The 18,392-nt window shown below is 40.4% G+C and overlaps 1 protein-coding gene and 1 non-coding gene across 2 annotated transcripts in view; both read left to right on the plus strand.

The window, feature by feature from the left end:
• Positions 1 to 18,392, plus strand: part of EML6 (EMAP like 6) — a 288,561-nt gene that overhangs the window by 128,636 nt on the left and 141,533 nt on the right. Inside the window, exons 4-6 of the mRNA XM_052648401.1 lie at positions 346 to 414; positions 7,027 to 7,212; positions 9,379 to 9,514. Of these exons, the coding sequence (XP_052504361.1) occupies positions 346 to 414; positions 7,027 to 7,212; positions 9,379 to 9,514 (391 nt within the window). The remainder of the gene's footprint in view (positions 1 to 345; positions 415 to 7,026; positions 7,213 to 9,378; positions 9,515 to 18,392) is intronic.
• Positions 17,899 to 17,970, plus strand: TRNAY-GUA (transfer RNA tyrosine (anticodon GUA)). The gene has a single exon. It is a non-coding gene; the product is annotated as a tRNA-Tyr (tRNA).

Below are 18,392 nucleotides of genomic sequence, written 5' to 3' on the forward strand. Positions count from 1 at the left end.
TCTATCTCAAAAGTGTTTTATTAACATTGTGGAGAGCCAAAAATTTTGATAAATGATCCAAAATCATTGGTTTGTTTACTCTGGTTGGACAAAGTTAAAAATGTGATAGTAGTATGTTCTCAGTGATTATGGTTAATTATTTCTTCTCCATTCAGGCCTAAGGTAAATAGACACAAAATGATAAAATGTGTATTAGCAATTCCTGAGTCATCTCCAGAGCCAAATCCTCCCATTTGTGTGGGTGACCTTGTGTTCTGAGTGTGAGGGTAGAATCTTGGCAATTGGACAGTATCTTAAAGAAGGCAAAAACACATGAATGTGAAACTTTTTATCTTTTTTAAACAGATTTTTGATATTTCCTGGGATCCGTATCAGCCAAACAGAGTGGTTAGCTGTGGAGTGAAACATATAAAGGTAAAGCAGTTATTTAAAAGAAATTTGGGTACCTCCTATGAAAATAATTTTAGATGTCTATGTATAATTTGGTATTGAGAAACTACTCAACTTTACATTTTCCCCCTTAAATTTAGAGGCTGCTTACCTGCATCTCTGATCCTGAAGCCTAGTTACTTCAGCTGATGGGCCTCTGTTTCAGAAATGCAGTGTAACAACAATCAAGCAAAGTGCCCAGCTGGTAGCTAAAAAGGAAACTTTATATCAATTACGTATTATAAAGAAGACTCAATACTTTTAGAATTGCATGTTTTAAAACAGTTCTGATTTTAAGTTCATGAATTAAGTTTTTATATGAATGTTTATACATATGGCATGTCAAAAATTTTTGACATGTTGCTATGTTCTCTTAGAAGAAAGGTGCCATGTTATGTTGGATAGAGAAAGAGAGGGATACATAGCACAAACCTCCATGAGCCACTGGCTTTTAAATGCCTCTGTTTTCCTGTGGACTACACAGCCTGTAATACTGCTAGTGGCCCAGGACCTGCCTCTGTCTGTTTGCTTCTCTATTTTGTTACACAGGTAGCACAATTAACACCATCAACATCCTTTGCTCTGACATAGCAAAAATTTCTCTGGACCCAGGGACATGTCCTGGGATCTTCTGACTATAAGTTTGTAGATAATAGAAAATAAAGTCCATAAATAAAAGAACATAAAGGTAGGTTACATGCTTGAATAGAGCATATGTTGATCTCTGCTGATATAAAAATCATGCATTTCTGTACGATCGGAGTAGACGTCTGTATTATTCCTCCAACCAGCACCTCCGGTTTCCCTGTTCTTTTGTTCTTCTTTTAGTCTAGTTTTTCATGATCCTTTCCATTATTCCTACTTAATGCTGAAAGAGACACATGATAAAATGCTCAGAAGTAAATATAACAAGAAATATGAAAGATTTAAAGACTGTTATAAAACTTTACAGGCTCCCCTCATAGCTCAGTTAGTTGGTAAAGAATCTGCCTGCAATGCAGGAGACTCAGGTTCAATTCCTGGATCGGGAAGATCTGCTGGAGAAGGGATAGGCTACCCACTCCAGTATTCTTGGGCTTCCCTTGTGGCTCAGCTGGTAAAGTATCTGCCTGCAATGAGGGAGAGTAGGGTTTGATCCCTGGGTTGGGAAGATCCCCTGGAGAAGGGAAAGGCTACCCACTCCAGTATTCTAGCCTGGAGAATTCTATGGACTGTAGAGTCCATGGTGTTGCAAAGAGTTGGACACGACTGAGTGACTTGCACTTTCACTTTCACTTGCATAAAACTTTACAGAATGATGTAAAAGACTTCTGCAAATGGGGAGAGAGAACTTTGATTCTGGACATGAAGTATAAAAATTATAAATGTATTATTTATCTCCAAGTTAATATATATTTAATACAAGTTCAATTAAAATCTTTATAAACTTTATTATTATCTGATATTTCCCTTTAAGTTATTCTAAGTTAATCTATCTTTAGGCTTTCCAGGTGGCACTAGTGGCAAAGAACCTGCCTGCCAATGCAGGTAGAGGTAAGAGACCCAAGTTTGATCCCTGGATTGGGATGATCCCCTGGAGAAGGGCATAGCAACGCACTCTAGTATTCTTGCCCAGAGAATTCCATGGACAGAGGAGCCTGGTGGGATACAGTCCATAGGGTCACAAAGAGTTGGACATGACTGAAGCGACTTGGCATAAATAAGTTCATCTATGAGAATAGAGAGTGACAATAACCACAACTTCGGGATAAGAAAAGAGTAATGAAAAGTAACATAGGAGGTTCAAGAGGGAGGGGAACATATGTATACCTATGGCTGATTCATGTTGATGCTTGATGGAAAACAACAGAATTATATAAAGCAACTATCCTTCAATTAAAAAATAAATTGAAAAAAAGAATATGCACTACTATTTACTAAAGTCTACTATGAAGTTTCAAAAATTAAAATAAGACTGTGGTAAAGATAGATAAACACCAACGAAAAAAGAAACTAAACTGAGAAATAGACCTTCATATGAATGACAACTTAGGGTATAATAACTATCTCTGGCAAATGGGTACTAGAACAGTTTATTATTCTTGTTGTATATCATTACTTCATAGCATATACTTCAGTAAACTATTTGTGAATTAAAGAGTTAAATGTTTAAAAAACTATAAAATAACTAGAGGAATGTATAAGTAAATATTCAATTTCTTTCCAGTTGGAGAAAGGTATTTTTAAATATAAAAGTAAATAAACCGTAAAGGTATTTGACAAAAATAACCAAGGAACAATACATAGTAAGAAATGGAAGGGAGTTTTATTCAAGCCAAGCTGAGGACTAGCCCAGGAGTGCAGTCTCCACCAAGGAAGAAAGCATTCTGGAGAAACATAGTTTTCAACACATCCTTATATTTTGTTGAAACAAAGAACATACATACATCAAACACGACAGGTATTTTCCTTCAAGGTTTCAACAGAGATGTGGGCTTCCTAGGTGGCTCAGATGGTAAAGAATCTGCCTGCAACGGAGGAGACTGTTTGATCCCTGGGTGGGGAAGATCCTCTGAAGGAGGGTATGGCTACCCACTCCAGTATTCTTGCCTGGAGAATTCCATGAACAGAGGAGACTGGCAGGCTACAGTCTGTGGGGATGCAAAGAGTCGGACACAGCTGAGCAACTAACACTGTCACTTCACTATTCTTAATTTCAGGTTAGTGCACACACAGGGACACCATGACCTTAGCATCTGGGAAGGGAACCTTGTCTTCGAAGGAGTAGTAGCATGGGCGTCGTGGAAGGGATGCATTTGTTCCTACCTTCAAAACAGACATTCTTTACCTCTGGATAATGCATTCCTTAATGGTTAAAGCAGATGTCCAGTGTATGTTTCACAGGCCACAAGTCAAGTTGTTCTAGTTTACATAAAGTTCAGGCCAGATCAGATATAAGCCAGAATGGCTTCTCCATACCCTTACAGGTGAAAGTTTCTTCTATCAAAGAATAATACAATAGGTTCAACTATATAAATATTAAAACATCCTGTTTACTTTCCTGCTACCCTCAAGAAACAAACAGGCAGATCACAAGCTAGAAGAGTGTAAGCAGCAAGTGTAGAATGTTGACTTGTTCTTGAAATGTAAAGACCTCTAGCAAATCTACAGAATGGACAAAGAGTGTCAAAAATATTTGTTTTTATCGATTGTCTGCTAATAGACACTTGAAAATATTAAATCTCATCTATAACTAAGGAATAGACACTTTAAAATAGCAGTGTTTTTAATCAAGATGATCTGGTATCGAGAAAGATTTGGGGAATGAACCCTCTCAAACCTTGCTGATGGAAGCATAAATGAGTATGGTCTTTCAGTCTAGAAATTTGGCAGTACCTGTCAATTGCCTTAGAAATGTTGACACCCTTCGAAACAGTTTCATCCCATTTTTACTATGTGTGCTGCCAAAGTAAAGACTGCAAATAATTTTATATCCTGTAATTTAACCCAAGGAAATAATTAGGAGTGTGAACCAAGCACTGGTTCATTACTGAATAACTTATCAATTGCAAATAAAACTAAACAAAAGACTTGAAACCCTCTGCCTCCAGGCAGTTAAATAAAATTTGGTATATCCATATGAAGAAATACTGTGCAATCATTATAAGTCATGTTTTAGAGGACTGCTTAATGTTACTTAGGGACATATTTAAGATCTATGAACAGTCTACCTCTGAGTGGGATAAATTTGTGACATTGATATTTTACTTTAAAAATATTTTTTTGTGTGTGTAGGAAATAAATTGAAAGGCTCTCCCAAAATGTTAAACAGTTATCTTTGAGTAGTGAATTGATGGTTTTTGAATTTCTCCTGTATTTTAAAATTATTTTACAATAACATACATTTCTTCCAATATAAGGAAAAAGTAATGAAAAAGCAGGGGACAAAAAGATGAGTGTACAGATTCTACTATTCATAGCTATGTCCTTAGGGCTTCATAAATACTTTGTAATCCTTGTGCAGAGAGCTGATTTTTGTTGAAGCAAAAAAGTGCCTTTATTTCAGCAAACAACTTTTTGGCCAACTCAATAAAATCCTTTCTCTTTTTGCAATCCCTAGCATTTGGCAAACAGGCAAATTACAATTACCTGAAACAAATGCTTGAAAAACAGTAGCAGTTGAGCATCAACTGCTTCATTGGTTTTACAAGAAACGAATCTACCAGGTTTGTTGGATATTATTGCTTTTGTTCCATTCTCTAGTCACAGGCGGAAGGGACTTTAGGGATTACTGAGGGCCAGATGAGCTCCCAGGTACCTGCCAATTCTAACAGAATTTGCATTACAATCTGTGAATGGAGATTGAAGAAGATAAACAGTGTCTTTTCATTTAATGTGAATTTAATGGGGTGTTGCTACACTAATCTATCACATTTTCCAAACAGGTAGTGCTTCTCAAAAAGAGATAGCATCTCAGATTTGCATTTTCTGCAGAAAATTTCATACCTGTCTTGGTATTACAGCTATGTATGTCTTTTTAAGAGAATTATTTGATCATCTGGAATGTTTCATGTTGACATTATACCATCTGACTGGGTGATTTCATCAGAAAAATCTTTGTGTCTGAGGATACCAGTCTTTTTTGTGTATGTGGTTGTCCATCTAGAAATATTTCAGTAACTTGGGCCAAAGTGCACATCCCAAGTCGAAGGGATAATAATTACCAAATAGCTGCTCTCCTTTTAGTTTTCACGCACGGGGACTCAGAACGGATGTCCGCCTTAAGCATTACCTGTGGAAGGCAGGTTCTTTGGCACGTATGTACGCACAACCAGTAGTTGTTCACGTCTCATAGTTTGTTCAGGCTCAAAGTTAATACTTACCTGCTTTCCCAAAGCATGCACCTATCCGTCCCTAGATTGTTCGTAGTTTTTTTGATGTATACTTTAGTGCCTTTTGGTAAAAATATTAATAGCCAAAGAGACAAATTCCCAGAGTTGACATTTAATGGAAAAGAATCTTATGGTTTTTTTTTTTTAATGATTGCACACCTGCCTCTCATCCTCTCAGGAGCCCCCACCTACACAGTTGCCTGAGCCCTGGCCCTCCTGGATGGTGAAGCCATCTAGAACCGCTTCCTCGAATTCCCATCTACTCTGAGAGGACCATTATTTGTCCTCTTCTGCCAGCACAGATGTTAAGGTTGCCTCTGATTTTTGCTCACACATTTCCTGTCACCTCCACGTAACTAACCTTACTCTCCTAAACCACAGTGCAGTGTCTTCCTCACCACTGCTTCAAATCCTATTCTTGCTCTTTCCAGAGAATTCTGGTTCTCTGTCTTAGAATTTCCTCACCACTTATATGTAAGTCAGAATATGCTGTTTTAAAATGATCTTTTTTTATTTTGTATATATCTTCTTTATTATATTTAAAGTTCTCAAGACAAATATTTTAATATTTTCTTGTGTATAACTCCTATTGAACCTTTGGCAAGTCACTTATGCCTTCTTTCTTTCTCTTCCAAATGAGTGTAATAATAATATCTGTCAGCCTATTTGTGAGGATATTATGAAGATAAAATAACTAAACATGTGTAAAGAGGCTTTATAAATTGTGAGGCTACATATGTACATTGCAGTAAAGTTATACCAATTCACATACTGAGAAAAAAACTGTGTCAAAGTGAAATATTTAATTTCTACATAACCATAGAAGTCTTTCTGCTACCATCTATAAAGTAGCTTAGCCTTTGTGCTTATGGTTGTCTACATGATAAATTATGCAGCTAAAATGGAAAAGCCTAGTCAATTATTTGACTATATGAAGTATAAAATATTTAGAAACATATTTCTGAGTAATGGTTCTACTTGAAAATTTGTATCATTTTAATTAGAAATTATTTCTAAAAACATATACACACACCAAAAAATACCTAGAAGATACATTGACATGTTGGGATATTGGGAATAATGTCAGTTTTCCTCTTTTACTTTTCTGTTTCTAAATTTCTCTATGATAAACCTACCCTAGTGCTTTAATTTGGCAAGAAGTTAAACAAAAACATGATTCATCCATTTTATCCCAGTTCTGAGAACATTGGCATTTTGCATTAAATGAACACTAAACATTTAGCAAAGTTTTGGAATTTGGGGACTTTGAAAGTTTAAAAAGTACTGTTACAATTTTTTTTTTACTGCTAGTAGTTGGCTAAAATGTTTTACAATTTCTACTGTTATAGCAAAACAAGTTAAATTATGTATATCTATTATGTGTGTGCTAAGTCACTTCAGTTGTGTCTGACTCTTTGTGACCCTATAGACCATAGCCTGCCAGGCTTCTCTGCCCATGGGGATTCTCCAGGCAAGAATACTGGAGTGGGTTGCCATTACTTTCTCCAGGGGATCTTCCCAACCCAGGGATCGAACCTGTGTTTCTTATGTCTCCTGCATTGGCAGGCAGGTTCTTTACCACTAGAGCCCCCGAAGAAGCCTGTATATCTATGATAGTTCAGCTATAGAAAATTATGTAAAATGTATTGAAACATTACCCAATAATACCAATAGTGAGATGCATCAGAATACTCTGTTTTTGGATTATTTATCACTTATGTTCTAGTTTTGGACGCTATGTGGAAATGCCCTGACTGCAAAAAGAGGAATATTTGGCAAAACTGGGGATCTTCAGACCATCCTTTGCCTTGCATGTGCCAAAGAAGACATCACCTACTCTGGTGCTTTAAATGGCGACATCTATGTCTGGAAAGGGCTCAATTTAGTCCGCACCATTCAAGGGGCACATAGTGTAAGTATTTCTGTATGGAAATTTGTGAATTACTTATTAAATAAGTTAATGTCACAAATTTCTGTGTTTTTTTTTTCCCCTGTTGCTTTAGTATTAGCTAATTCTGCTGAATACTCAATAGTCATGAAAGATTTCCCTAATTATTTTTGTTCACTTAGAAGAATTTAATATTTCAAAAGCATGATAACTTAATTAGCCTTTACCTCTATGAATTGGCTGATTAGTGTAATTTATCAGCAGCAGTTTCAGAGAAACTAGAAGTATTTCATTGTCAGTTTCATCTTCTAGACCAGCACTTCTCAAATTTTTACATGTTTATGAATCTCCTGGAGATCTTGTTAAAATACATACAATGACTCAGTGGATCTGGAATGATGTCACTGCTGCTGGCCTGTGGCCAACATGATGGAGACAACTATTATTTTTATTGTGGTTAGAAAGGTAGATTTTCCTCACCCCGAGTGAGGGAGTGTCACGTCCACATCCACACCACAAGTTCTTAAAATGCAAACAGAAACCATTGATAAATTCTTCTGATGGTCTGCTCTGTAAGAACAAGGACAAACTTAATACTGAGACACTACACTCAATTTTGACATATAGTAAAGTAATTTCATTGCTGTATCTACAGATGATAGAGTGAAATGCCCAGAAGAATGGGGAGATGATGTGAAAGGTAAAGTCTGTTGTAATAAGTGGAAATTTGGTAAAACAATATCAGAAACTCAGCAGACCTTTAACTTATTGCCTCCAAATTGATGCTGTATTACTGTGAACATGAAAACAAGTTTAAGCAACTCTTAGTAAAGGAACTATGAAATTTTAGATCTTTCCCATATGTTGAAGACCAATTTTCTTGGCTTTGCTAATTATGAAACAGCTCTTGAAACAATTAAAAGGTCAGTATTGGTCCTCATTCATAAAGAACCTGCCTTAGTAACCTGGTTTCTCTTTACACTGGATATTATGTCAACATTATACTCTTGTAGCACATTTTCCCATGAAAAAGCAGCTTTAAGTTCTTAAACCATATCAAATGTGAAAAGCATCTTCAGCTGATGCTTAACAAGCTAACATAAGAGTAACTTATGCTTTCATTTCGGAAAAGGCAATGGCACCCCACTCCAGTACTCTTGCCTGGAAAATCCCATGGACGGAGGAGCCTGGTAGGCTGTAGTCCATGGGGTCGCTAAGAGTCGGACTTGACTGGGCGACTTCACTTACACTTTTCAGTTTCATGCATTGGAGAAGGAAATGGCAACCCACTCCAGTGTTCTTGCCTGGAGAATCCCAGGGATGGGGGAGCCTGGTGGGAGGCTGTCTATGGGGTCGCACAGAGTCGGACACGACTGAAGTGACTTAGCAGCAGCAGTAGCAGCAGCATGCTTTCATTTAGGCTCAGATAGTGCCTTCTTGAACTCATTGGGATGCATTTCTTTTGTTGTACCTATAGAAGTGTTTGTGTTCCTAGCCCACATATCTTTACTTGTTTTGGGAAGGAATTTGATAGCTCAGTTGGTAAAGAATCTGCCTGCAATGCAGGAGACCCTGGTTTGATTCCTGGGTCAGGAAGATCCTCTGGAGAAGGGATAGGCTATCCACTCCAGTGTTCTTGGGTTTCCCCTGTGGCTCAGCTGGTAAAGAATCTGCCCACAATATGGGAGACCTGGTGTTTGATCCCTGGGTTGGGAAGATCCCAGATTCCCCTGGAGCAGGGAAAGGCTACTCACTCCAGTATTCTGGCCTGGAGAATTCCATGAACTGTATAGTCCATGGGGTTGCAAAGAGTCGGACACGACTGAGCAACTTTCACTTATATGAAACACCTCCACCACTGTCTTTATAATGACCAGTTGTCACAGAAAGAAATTTATTATTTCTGTGTCTGCTTCAGCCAAGGAATTCTTAAAAAATTTTTATAATCCATCATTTGTTTAATCATGGCAAAGGAGCACTTGAACTAGTTTGCTTTGGTGGTTATTATGAATTTTTAATCTAGCTAAAATGGATGTTACAAATGGCTACTTGTTCTATTGCCAGGATTTCAATAGAGAACAGGGGATTTGTCTTCATTTTTGTTTTGTTTTTGTTTTATATTTTAATTATCAAGATCCAACTATAATGACTATTTAGAATGATTGCAGCATTATGTGCCTTAATCAATAGGCTGGAATCTTCAGCATGTATGCTTGTGAAGAAGGCTTTGCTACTGGTGGGCGAGATGGATGTATACGATTATGGGATACTGATTTCAAACCAATAACCAAAATTGATCTCAGGGAGACAGAACAAGGATATAAAGGTAATGCATGTATTGATACTTACTGATAGCTCCAATTAAAGTGTTAAATACAGTGTGGAAATGTGTATTTATATTTCTCTTATCCCATGTTATTCCATTCAGGATTTAAGACAGTTTACATAAATGTAATGAATACAAGATAAAAAAATATGTTGAAAGTAAATGGATACCTCCTTTCCTAATTTTCACAAAGGTATCTGTAGGTACTCCCTGTGGTCCTGCTGCAAAGATAAACAGCGTAATGGTAAAAACTACCAAGTGGTGTCCCGGGAGCTGGGACTTTAAGTTATAAAACTGGGGATTTGTGAACAAGTTAGTGACCCTAAATGTAACTGCATGCAGCCTCTGAAAAACAAATAAAAAGGAAAAACAAAAGAAATTATTAAAAAAAAATAGCTTTAGTGGAATAGCTACCATAGTAGTAGGAGCATGGGCATGGGCTCAGAGTCAGGGGCTCGGGCTCAAATCCAAGTTTTACCCATGATAGATTTGAGACCTTGGTTGAATTTCTTAACATCTCTGGGCCTCAGTTTCCTTATCTGCAAAATGAGCGTAATACCAGCACCAACTTCATAGAGTTATATGAGGATCAAACACACTTGCAAAGTGCTTAGAGTAAGTCATTGTACATAGTCAGCACTCAGTAAATGTTGGCTATTATTACAGTATGTTAAGTGTGTGTACCAGAAAATGCAAAGCAGTTTATATACATCTTTTAAAATTCTCATGATAGAAAGAATTTGGGACTGAGAGATTAAAGTAGAAAATATAAATATGAAAGATAAGATGAAGTCACAAATGATGTTAATCCACTGAGCTCATGTAGGAACTCTGTTCAGATGCTCCAGGTGGGCCTCAGATGGCTCATGGCCCCTGTGGCCAGCACTCAGGGAAGGGTGATTAGTATCATGAGTTGTGACATCAGTAAGATGGAAACTTACTCATTGCCCAAATGAAGGGGAATTACTCCCAGTGCTGAGATGGGAGAGAAAGTCCTGAGAATCTTCCTAGAGGGGGCTCTGTGCCATGAGACCCAACATAGTCCAAAAGCCTGAAGTGAACTGATACTCACCTCGTTGTTTTTCATGAACCCCATCTTATGTTGGCTGATGGCAGTGTAGCCACAGAGGTTCTTCCATAGACCAAAAGGTGTGGCCATTCTCAGAGCTCTCTGCTGGCCTGGGGTAGATTCCAGAGGACTGAGAGAAGAGTGCATGGATTGCTATGCTTCAGCCATCCTCCTTAAATAATGTTGTTTCCAACCAAAACTTTCTTAAAAATTGAGCAACAGGGAAGTGAGCTAGTCATTGTACTTCCTATATGTGCCCAGAGTCCAGATTCTTTAAATATCTATGAAATACAAAAGAAATGTGTTCACAGTCAGTTCACCTGGAGATTGGATTGCTATTCTCTTGCTCAGGATCCTGATGTGGATACTTTCCTGAGTACAAGACCCTGGGGTCGATACAAGAGGTTGTAGAATTTAGTGGCCACTTCATTGCATGGGCAGGGAGACTGTCAAGGCCCTTAAGTTCTCTGTTGGAGAGCGTGGGCCAGGGAAACTTTATCCGAAAAAATACGTCTGGCAGACCTAAACAAGTAAGTGCCCATAAGAGCAACATTAACAAGGCTAGTAAGAAAGAAAGAGAAGTCGCTCAATCATGTCTGACTCTTTGTGACCCTGTGGACTATACAGTCAATGGAATTCTCCAGACCAGAACACTGAAGCGGGTAGCCTTTCCTTTCTCCAGGGGATCTTCCCAACCCAGGGATCAAACCCAGGTCTCCTGCATTGCAGGAAGATTCTTTACCACGTGAGCCACAAGGAAAGCCAGAAATAATGATTCCTTTTTGGCAATCACTTTAGCCAGCTCATTCAGAAGTTTTATCATATAGTTACAGTATAAATTTTGAAGTGTGGGGATCAGGGCAGAAGCCATATTTACCCTGCTATACTTTTCTACCTGATACCCAGTCCCTGACTTCAGGCTCCCAGAGGAGATTTCATGAGCTGGTTCAGCACAAGCATCTGTATAGCTGGGGGTTTGTATTGACTGCCAACCCCATGGTCAGCTCCTGTCCCCAGAGTCAAAGTAAGATGGTCAGGGACACTTGCTACTTTCTTTCAGTCTCAGCTGATTTCCATACAGACTCGCTTGGCCAAGATCAAAGCTGATGCAGTGGTGCACAGCGGACAGTAGGTCCTTCAGCAGCCCTGCACCTCATAGGTGGGGCCTGTGGTGCCTGGACTTACAGTTGATCAGGGCGGGGGGTGTGGGTGGGGATTAGCATGTGTTTTTAGGTGGATAACCAGAGGGACAATAGCCTGTATTTCAGGAAAAGCAGTGGACTGTGTTTTTACAGGATTGTATAGACCACACTGCAGTTTGGGCCCAAGGGAGCCGTGAGAATGGGTGTCATTTTCCTGCCACCTTAATTTTTGTAATTGTAGCTCATTACTGATACTCATATTTACTTCATGTTTTACTTTAAATGAATGTTAATGCATTTCTTTCTCTCCTTTACTTTACTTCTCCTCATGGGCAATTATCCATGAAATTATGGTTTTAATATTTTATTTATATATATTTTCTACTTGTTAAAGTAAGTTCTAGCCATTGAAATACAAAATTTTGTCCATGTAGCATCCTCACTTTCAGTGATGCCTTTGCCTGTCACACTTTTGGCAACACTGTAACAGGAGCGCACTATGTACTATCAAACTCCCAAAGAGTTGCTGACATTTATTCCTGCCCTTAGCATAAAGCAGAATAAATGTCTAGAGTCAAACTAATGAGAGGCTCCTGGTTGAAGTGTTGATAACAACCCCACATCTGGCTCACTCTTCACTCTCAGCTCATCTAGTTCTTGAGCCCGTGTGGACAGGCCCTTGCAGGGGAAACCTGCCATGATGCTGAATCACCTTAGGGACCCCCTCTTGCCTTCAGGTGGGCCTTGGTGCCATCATCACATGGAAGCAGGGCAGGGGGCTGTCGAGTTCAGAAACTGCGTTGCATGTCTCAGAACAGGCCCTCCATGCTGTTCTCTGAGGCAGTTTCCCGGGCCGCCCTGTACTGGGGCACACTCTAAGGCATCTGAAGGTATGAGTGAGGCCAGAGTGAGACAGGAGACCCAGCATAAGAGTAAGGATTAAAATATGTAGGATTTGAGGTGAGGATTAAAAGTAGTTGAAATGTATACAGTTTTCTGGTCCAGTTTCAACCCGTCAATATCATACATGCCCTTGGCTCTCTGAGCATTTGCAGACAGTGTGGGTGAAAGGGGAGTGAAGAAAAGAGGGTGGGGAGAGGGAAATAAGAGGAAGAAAGAACGGACAGAACTGTGGAGGTACTTTGTCTCACTCTTTCCTGCCCTATGCCCCCCAGCAATTACCCTCACGAGAAGTCTTGGCTTTTCCTCCACCTTCAGGCTTGGCTTCAAAATGGAAACAAAGAGCCATTTGAAAGGAGTGAATTCTCGTAAGGCAGTGTTTCTCGCTGTTGTTCAGGCAGCACGCCAGGCTTCCCTGTCCTTCACTGTTTCCCGCAGTTTGCTCAGACTCCATGTCCACTGAATCGATGATGCCATCCAACCATCTCATCCTCTGTCACCCCCTTCTCTTGCCCTCAGTCTTTCCCAGCATCAGGGTCTTTTCCAGTGAGTTGGCTCTTCACATCAGGTGGCCAAAATATTGGAGTTTCAGCTTCAGCATTCATTCCAATGAATATTCAGGACTGATTTCCTTTAGGATGGACTGGTTTGGTCTCACAGTCCAAGGGACTCTCAAGAGTCTTCTCCAACACCACAGTTCAAAGGCATCAATTCTTTGGTGTTCTGCCTTCTTTATGGTCCAGCTCACACAACCATATGTGACCACTGGGAAGACCATAGCCTTGACTATACAGACCTTTGTCAGCAAAGTGATGTCTCTGCTTTTCAGCACATAGGTTTGTTATAGTTTTCCTGCCTAGAGTCAGTGGTCTTCTGATATTATGTCCACAGTCACCATCTGTAGTGAATTTAGAGCCCAAGAAGAGGAAATCTGTCACTACTTCCACCTTTTCCCCTTCTATTTGCCATGAAGTAATGGGGCTTGATGCCATTATCTTAGTTATTTTGAATATTTAGTTTTAAGCTGGCTTTTTCACTTTCCTCCTTCACCCTCATCAAGAGGTTCTTTAGTTCCTTTTTGCTTTCTGCCATTGGAGTGATATCATCCATATATCTGAAGTTGTTGATGTTTCTTCTGCTTATCTCAATTCTAGCTTATAATTCATCCAGCCTGGCATTTCTCATGATGTGCTCAGAGTATAAGTTAAACAAACCGGGTGACAACAGACAGCCCTGTCATACTGCTTTCTCAATCCTAAACCAATCAGTTGTTCCATGCTGTGCTTAGTTGCTCAGTCGTGTCCGACTTTTGTGACCCCATGGACTGTAGCCTACCAGGCTCCTCTGTCCATGGGGATTCTGCAGGCAAGAATACTGGAATGGGTTGCCATGCCCTCCTCCAGGGGATCTTTCCAACCCAGGGATCGAACCCAGATCTACCCCATTGCAGGTGGATTCTTTACCCTTTGAGCCACTAGGGAAGCCCCAGTTGTTCAAAGGGAGTTTGACTTGCTTCTTGACCTGCATACAGGTTTCTCAGGAAACAAGTAAGGTAGTCTGGTATTCCTATCTCTTTAAGAGCTTTCCACGGTTTGTCATGATCCGCACAATGGCTTTAGTGTAGTCGATGAAACAGAGTTAGATGTTTTTCTGGAATTCCCTTGCTTTCTCTATGATCCAGTGAATGTTGGCAATTTGATCTCTGGTTCCTCTGCCTTTTCTAAACTTAGACTGGATGTCTGGAAGTTCTTGGTTCACATAATGCTGAAGCCTAGCGTGTGGTATTTTGAGCATGACCTTGCTAGCATGGGAGATGAGTGCAGTAGCCTGATGGTTTGAACATTCTTCACTACTGCCCTTCTTGGGAATTGGGATGACGATTGACCTTTTCCAGTCCTATGGCCTTTGGGATATATATCCAGAAGTGAACTATTGGATCATGTAGTATTTCTATTTTTTATTTTTTTTTGAAGAACTTTTATACTATTTTCCATAATAGCTGTACCAGTTTTACTTTCCTACCAGCAGCGCATGTGGATTTCAATTTCTCCACATCCTCACCAATGCTTTCTTTATGGTTTTGGATAATAGCCATTCTGATATGTATGAAGTGGTATCTCTGTGTGGTTTTCGTTTGCATTTCCCTAATGGCTTCTGATGTTGAGCATCTTTCATAATCTTGTTGGCCATTGTATGGTATATTTGGAGAAATTTCTATTCAAGTCCTTTGACCATTTAAAAATCAAGTTGTTTATTTTGTTGCCAAGCTATAAGAGTTCTTTATATATCTTAGATATTAATCCCTTATCAGATATATAACTTGTAAATAACATCTCTCATTGTATATGTTGCCTTCTCACTCTTGATCATGTCCTGTGACACACAAGCCTTTATTTTGATGTGATCCAGTATATCTGTTTTTCTCTTTTGTTACCTGTGCCTTTGGTGTGTTGCCAAATTCAATTTTATGAAGATTTCTTATAAATGTTTTATGGTATTGGCTCTTATATTTAGGTCTTTGATCCATTTTTGAGGTAATTTTTGCATATAGTAGAAAGTAAGGGTCCAATAGCCTTTCTTTTTCCAAAATATTTTTTATAACTAATTTGGGAGCAAAACTTGACTCACACTCAGATGAAGCTGTGTATTGTCTTCATATGTGTAAATATTCATGTGCTTTAACTACAGAAATATTTGATTTCAAGATGCTGCCCCAGACTCCGCTGGGTCTATTGCAAGAGCAAAATCCAGAATTTTCGTATTTCCAAAATGTGCCTATCTCCAAAAATTTCAAACGTATGGGATGGTGGAACTCCAATATAGCTTTCAGTGACTATCAAGTTCTGGAGTTTTCATGCTGGGAGAGACAGTGCCACACAATGTCAGCATGTGAAACTCTCAGCGTATGTTGAGTAGGATGAGGCTCAAGGCCACTGGTATCAGGCTAATCGTAGGCTTAGCAGCAGCAGGGCTCTAACTCAAGTCTCACACCAAACTCAACAAAAGTTCACTTTGAGTCTGATCATTTTTAAAACAAATTTGTGATCTGGGTAACATAATGAAGCTTAAGTGACTTATAGTGGTAGCAAGAAAAACAAAAAATAAGTGTTAATGCACGGCAATCAAAATGAATTACATCTATGGTCGTAAAATACTTGGAGTTAATGGTTATAAATGAGAATGTCTAAAGGAGTACAGTAATTATTCACACAGTATAAGATGCATCATTCATTTATCCACTCATTAAGCATTTATTAGACATCTACTAAGTGTCAGATACATGCCTAGAACTGGTTAGGCTCTTCTAAAAAGTCTGCCTTGGGCATTTTATTGGAGTTTTTGGTGTGTTTGTTTTAACTCTCAACACATATTAACTGAATTATTGCTGTGTCTAATGAACTCCGAGTCTGGTGATATCTTGCGTTAGGTCAAGCAGCATTCCCTCAGCCTTGAGCAAGAGAAGGAGCCTGAAGTCTCGAGGATACGAGACGCCCCTCCCCTTCTCATTGTCTCTGCTGCTCCCGCCATCTTGCACACAGGCTATTGCAATTGCTTTGTAACTTGTGTTCCTGCTTCAGCCATTATTCTTAGAACAGCAGCTGGAGGGAATTGTTCAACATTTACATGAGCCAGCTCACATTTCCTCAAAACCCTGCCACAATTCCCATTTTCCTCAGAAAAAGAGTCCACATCCCTAGGATGGCCTACCAGCCCGTCCCCCTCCATTCCTCTCCCTCGGCTCTGCCTTCTGCTCAGGCTGCTCCTGTTCCCAGCCCCGTCTCTACGCTCCCAGGCTGCTCCCTCTGCCTGCAGCCCTCTCCCTAGGAATCTGCGTGATCACCACCCTTCTCCTTAAAGCCTTCACTCAACTGAAGCTGCCCTGATGACCTTATTCAAAATCAGAAGCCACTCTACCTCCAGGACCCCGGCACTCCTGATCCTGCCCTACATCTTCCCTTCACCTTGCAACAAGCCATATAACTTGCCTGTTTGTTATGTGTGTGGCTGTTTGTTTCTACACGGGCAGGAGCCTCTTTGTTCCCTGATACCTCCTAAGCTCTGAGAACAGTGCCTGGCCCAGGCTGGTACCCTGAAAACAGACAAACAAATGAAGAGTGTGTTGTGGGCCTGGAGCACAGAATGACAGGTGATGAGGCTGCAGAGGGAGGAACAGATAACTGCTGTGTTCAAGCCTGGCCCCCACAGACCAGCAGTAGGAGGTCACAGAAAGGCTTCAGGGAGTGAGCGTCACGGTCAGGGCTGCACCTGCTGTGGGGCAGGATTAGAGGTGGGAGCCCAGGTAACTCTTCCACACTGCCTATTCTCAATACCATTCTTCTTCTTCAGAGTACACTGAGAATCATTCAGTCCAGTGGTTCTCAGTCAAGGTGTTTTTATCTCCTGGAAGACATTTGGCATTGTCTGGAGATACTTTTGGTTGTCTCCTGGGTGGGTGCTACTGGCATTCCCGAATACAGGACACTGGTAAACATCCTACAATGACAACTAGTGATGATAGACACCTCGACTAAGAATTTGTCGGCCGCAGATGTTAACAGTGGCATGATTGAGAAACCCTGGGATAGAAGGTTCAAAGGACCGATTGTCAGATCTGCGAACAGCCTTGTTGATGTGAGAGACAAAGCAAGCATCTTCTGGGATTCTCCTGGTCCCTTGGGTGCTTGATGGCTCACTTCCACTGCCATCACCGCCATCACCTCTCTCCTGCCTGCTCACCTTTATCCTTTGGGGTTTGCCTGTTAAACGTCGCTGTTGTTCTGAGGAAGCGGAGGCCCTGGAGAGGAACATGTGAGAGCTGAGGGTGGTTAGGTGTGCCACTACTGGCATATAAACCGTTGTTAGTTCAGACTCCACATGGAATGAGGTGTCAGACAAGCAAAGGCTGACTATCTGGTTCGTTCTGGTAGTAGGTCCCCTGTAAACACTCCAAGTGAGCCAGCCTGCTTGAAAAACCAGCCTGGGTATTCCTTCCCTGGAGTGGAGGCCGCTTAACAAGTGTTTCTGTCTTCCGGGGTTCCGTGAGGCTGTGTGATCCTTCAGAATTCCTGAGGCTGTGGGATTTGGGATCCTGTGAAGTGGATTTTGAAATAGCCAGGGGCTTAGTAAAGAATATATGCTGGAAGTTCTCAGACAGAGAGCCTTTGTAAACAGGAGCAGCAGGCTGTGGACACTTCATGTCACAGACTCATGGCGCTTTGTGTTTTTTTTTTTAACTTTTTATTTTGTATTGAGGTACAGCTGATTATGGGGCTTCCCTGGTGGCTCAGACGGTAAAGCGTCTGCCTGTAATGCGGGAGACCCAGGTTCGATCCCTGGGTTGGGAAGATCCCCTGGAGAAGGAAATGGCAACTCACTCCAGTATGCTTGCCTGGAGAATTCCATGGATTGAGGAGGCTGGTGGGCTACAGTCCACGGAGTCGCAAAGAGTCGGACACGACTGAGCAGCTGATTAACAATGTTATGATAGTTTCAGGTGAACAGTGAAGGGACTCAGTCATTCATATCCATGTATCCGTTCTCCCCCCTCCCTCCTCCCATCCAGGCTGCCACATAACATTGAGCAGAGTTCCATGTGCTATACGGTAGGTCCTTGTTGGTTATCCATTTTAAATATAGCAGTGTGTACATGTCTATATCAAACTCCCTAACTGTCCCTTCCTCTCAGCAACCATAAGTTTGTTCTCTACGTCTGTGAGTCTCTTTCTGTTTTGTAAGTAACTGTATCATTTTCTTTTGAGATTCCACA

This window comes from Budorcas taxicolor, chromosome 11, assembly GCF_023091745.1.
Source record: "Budorcas taxicolor isolate Tak-1 chromosome 11, Takin1.1, whole genome shotgun sequence".
In the NCBI taxonomy this organism is placed as follows: domain Eukaryota; kingdom Metazoa; phylum Chordata; class Mammalia; order Artiodactyla; family Bovidae; genus Budorcas; species Budorcas taxicolor.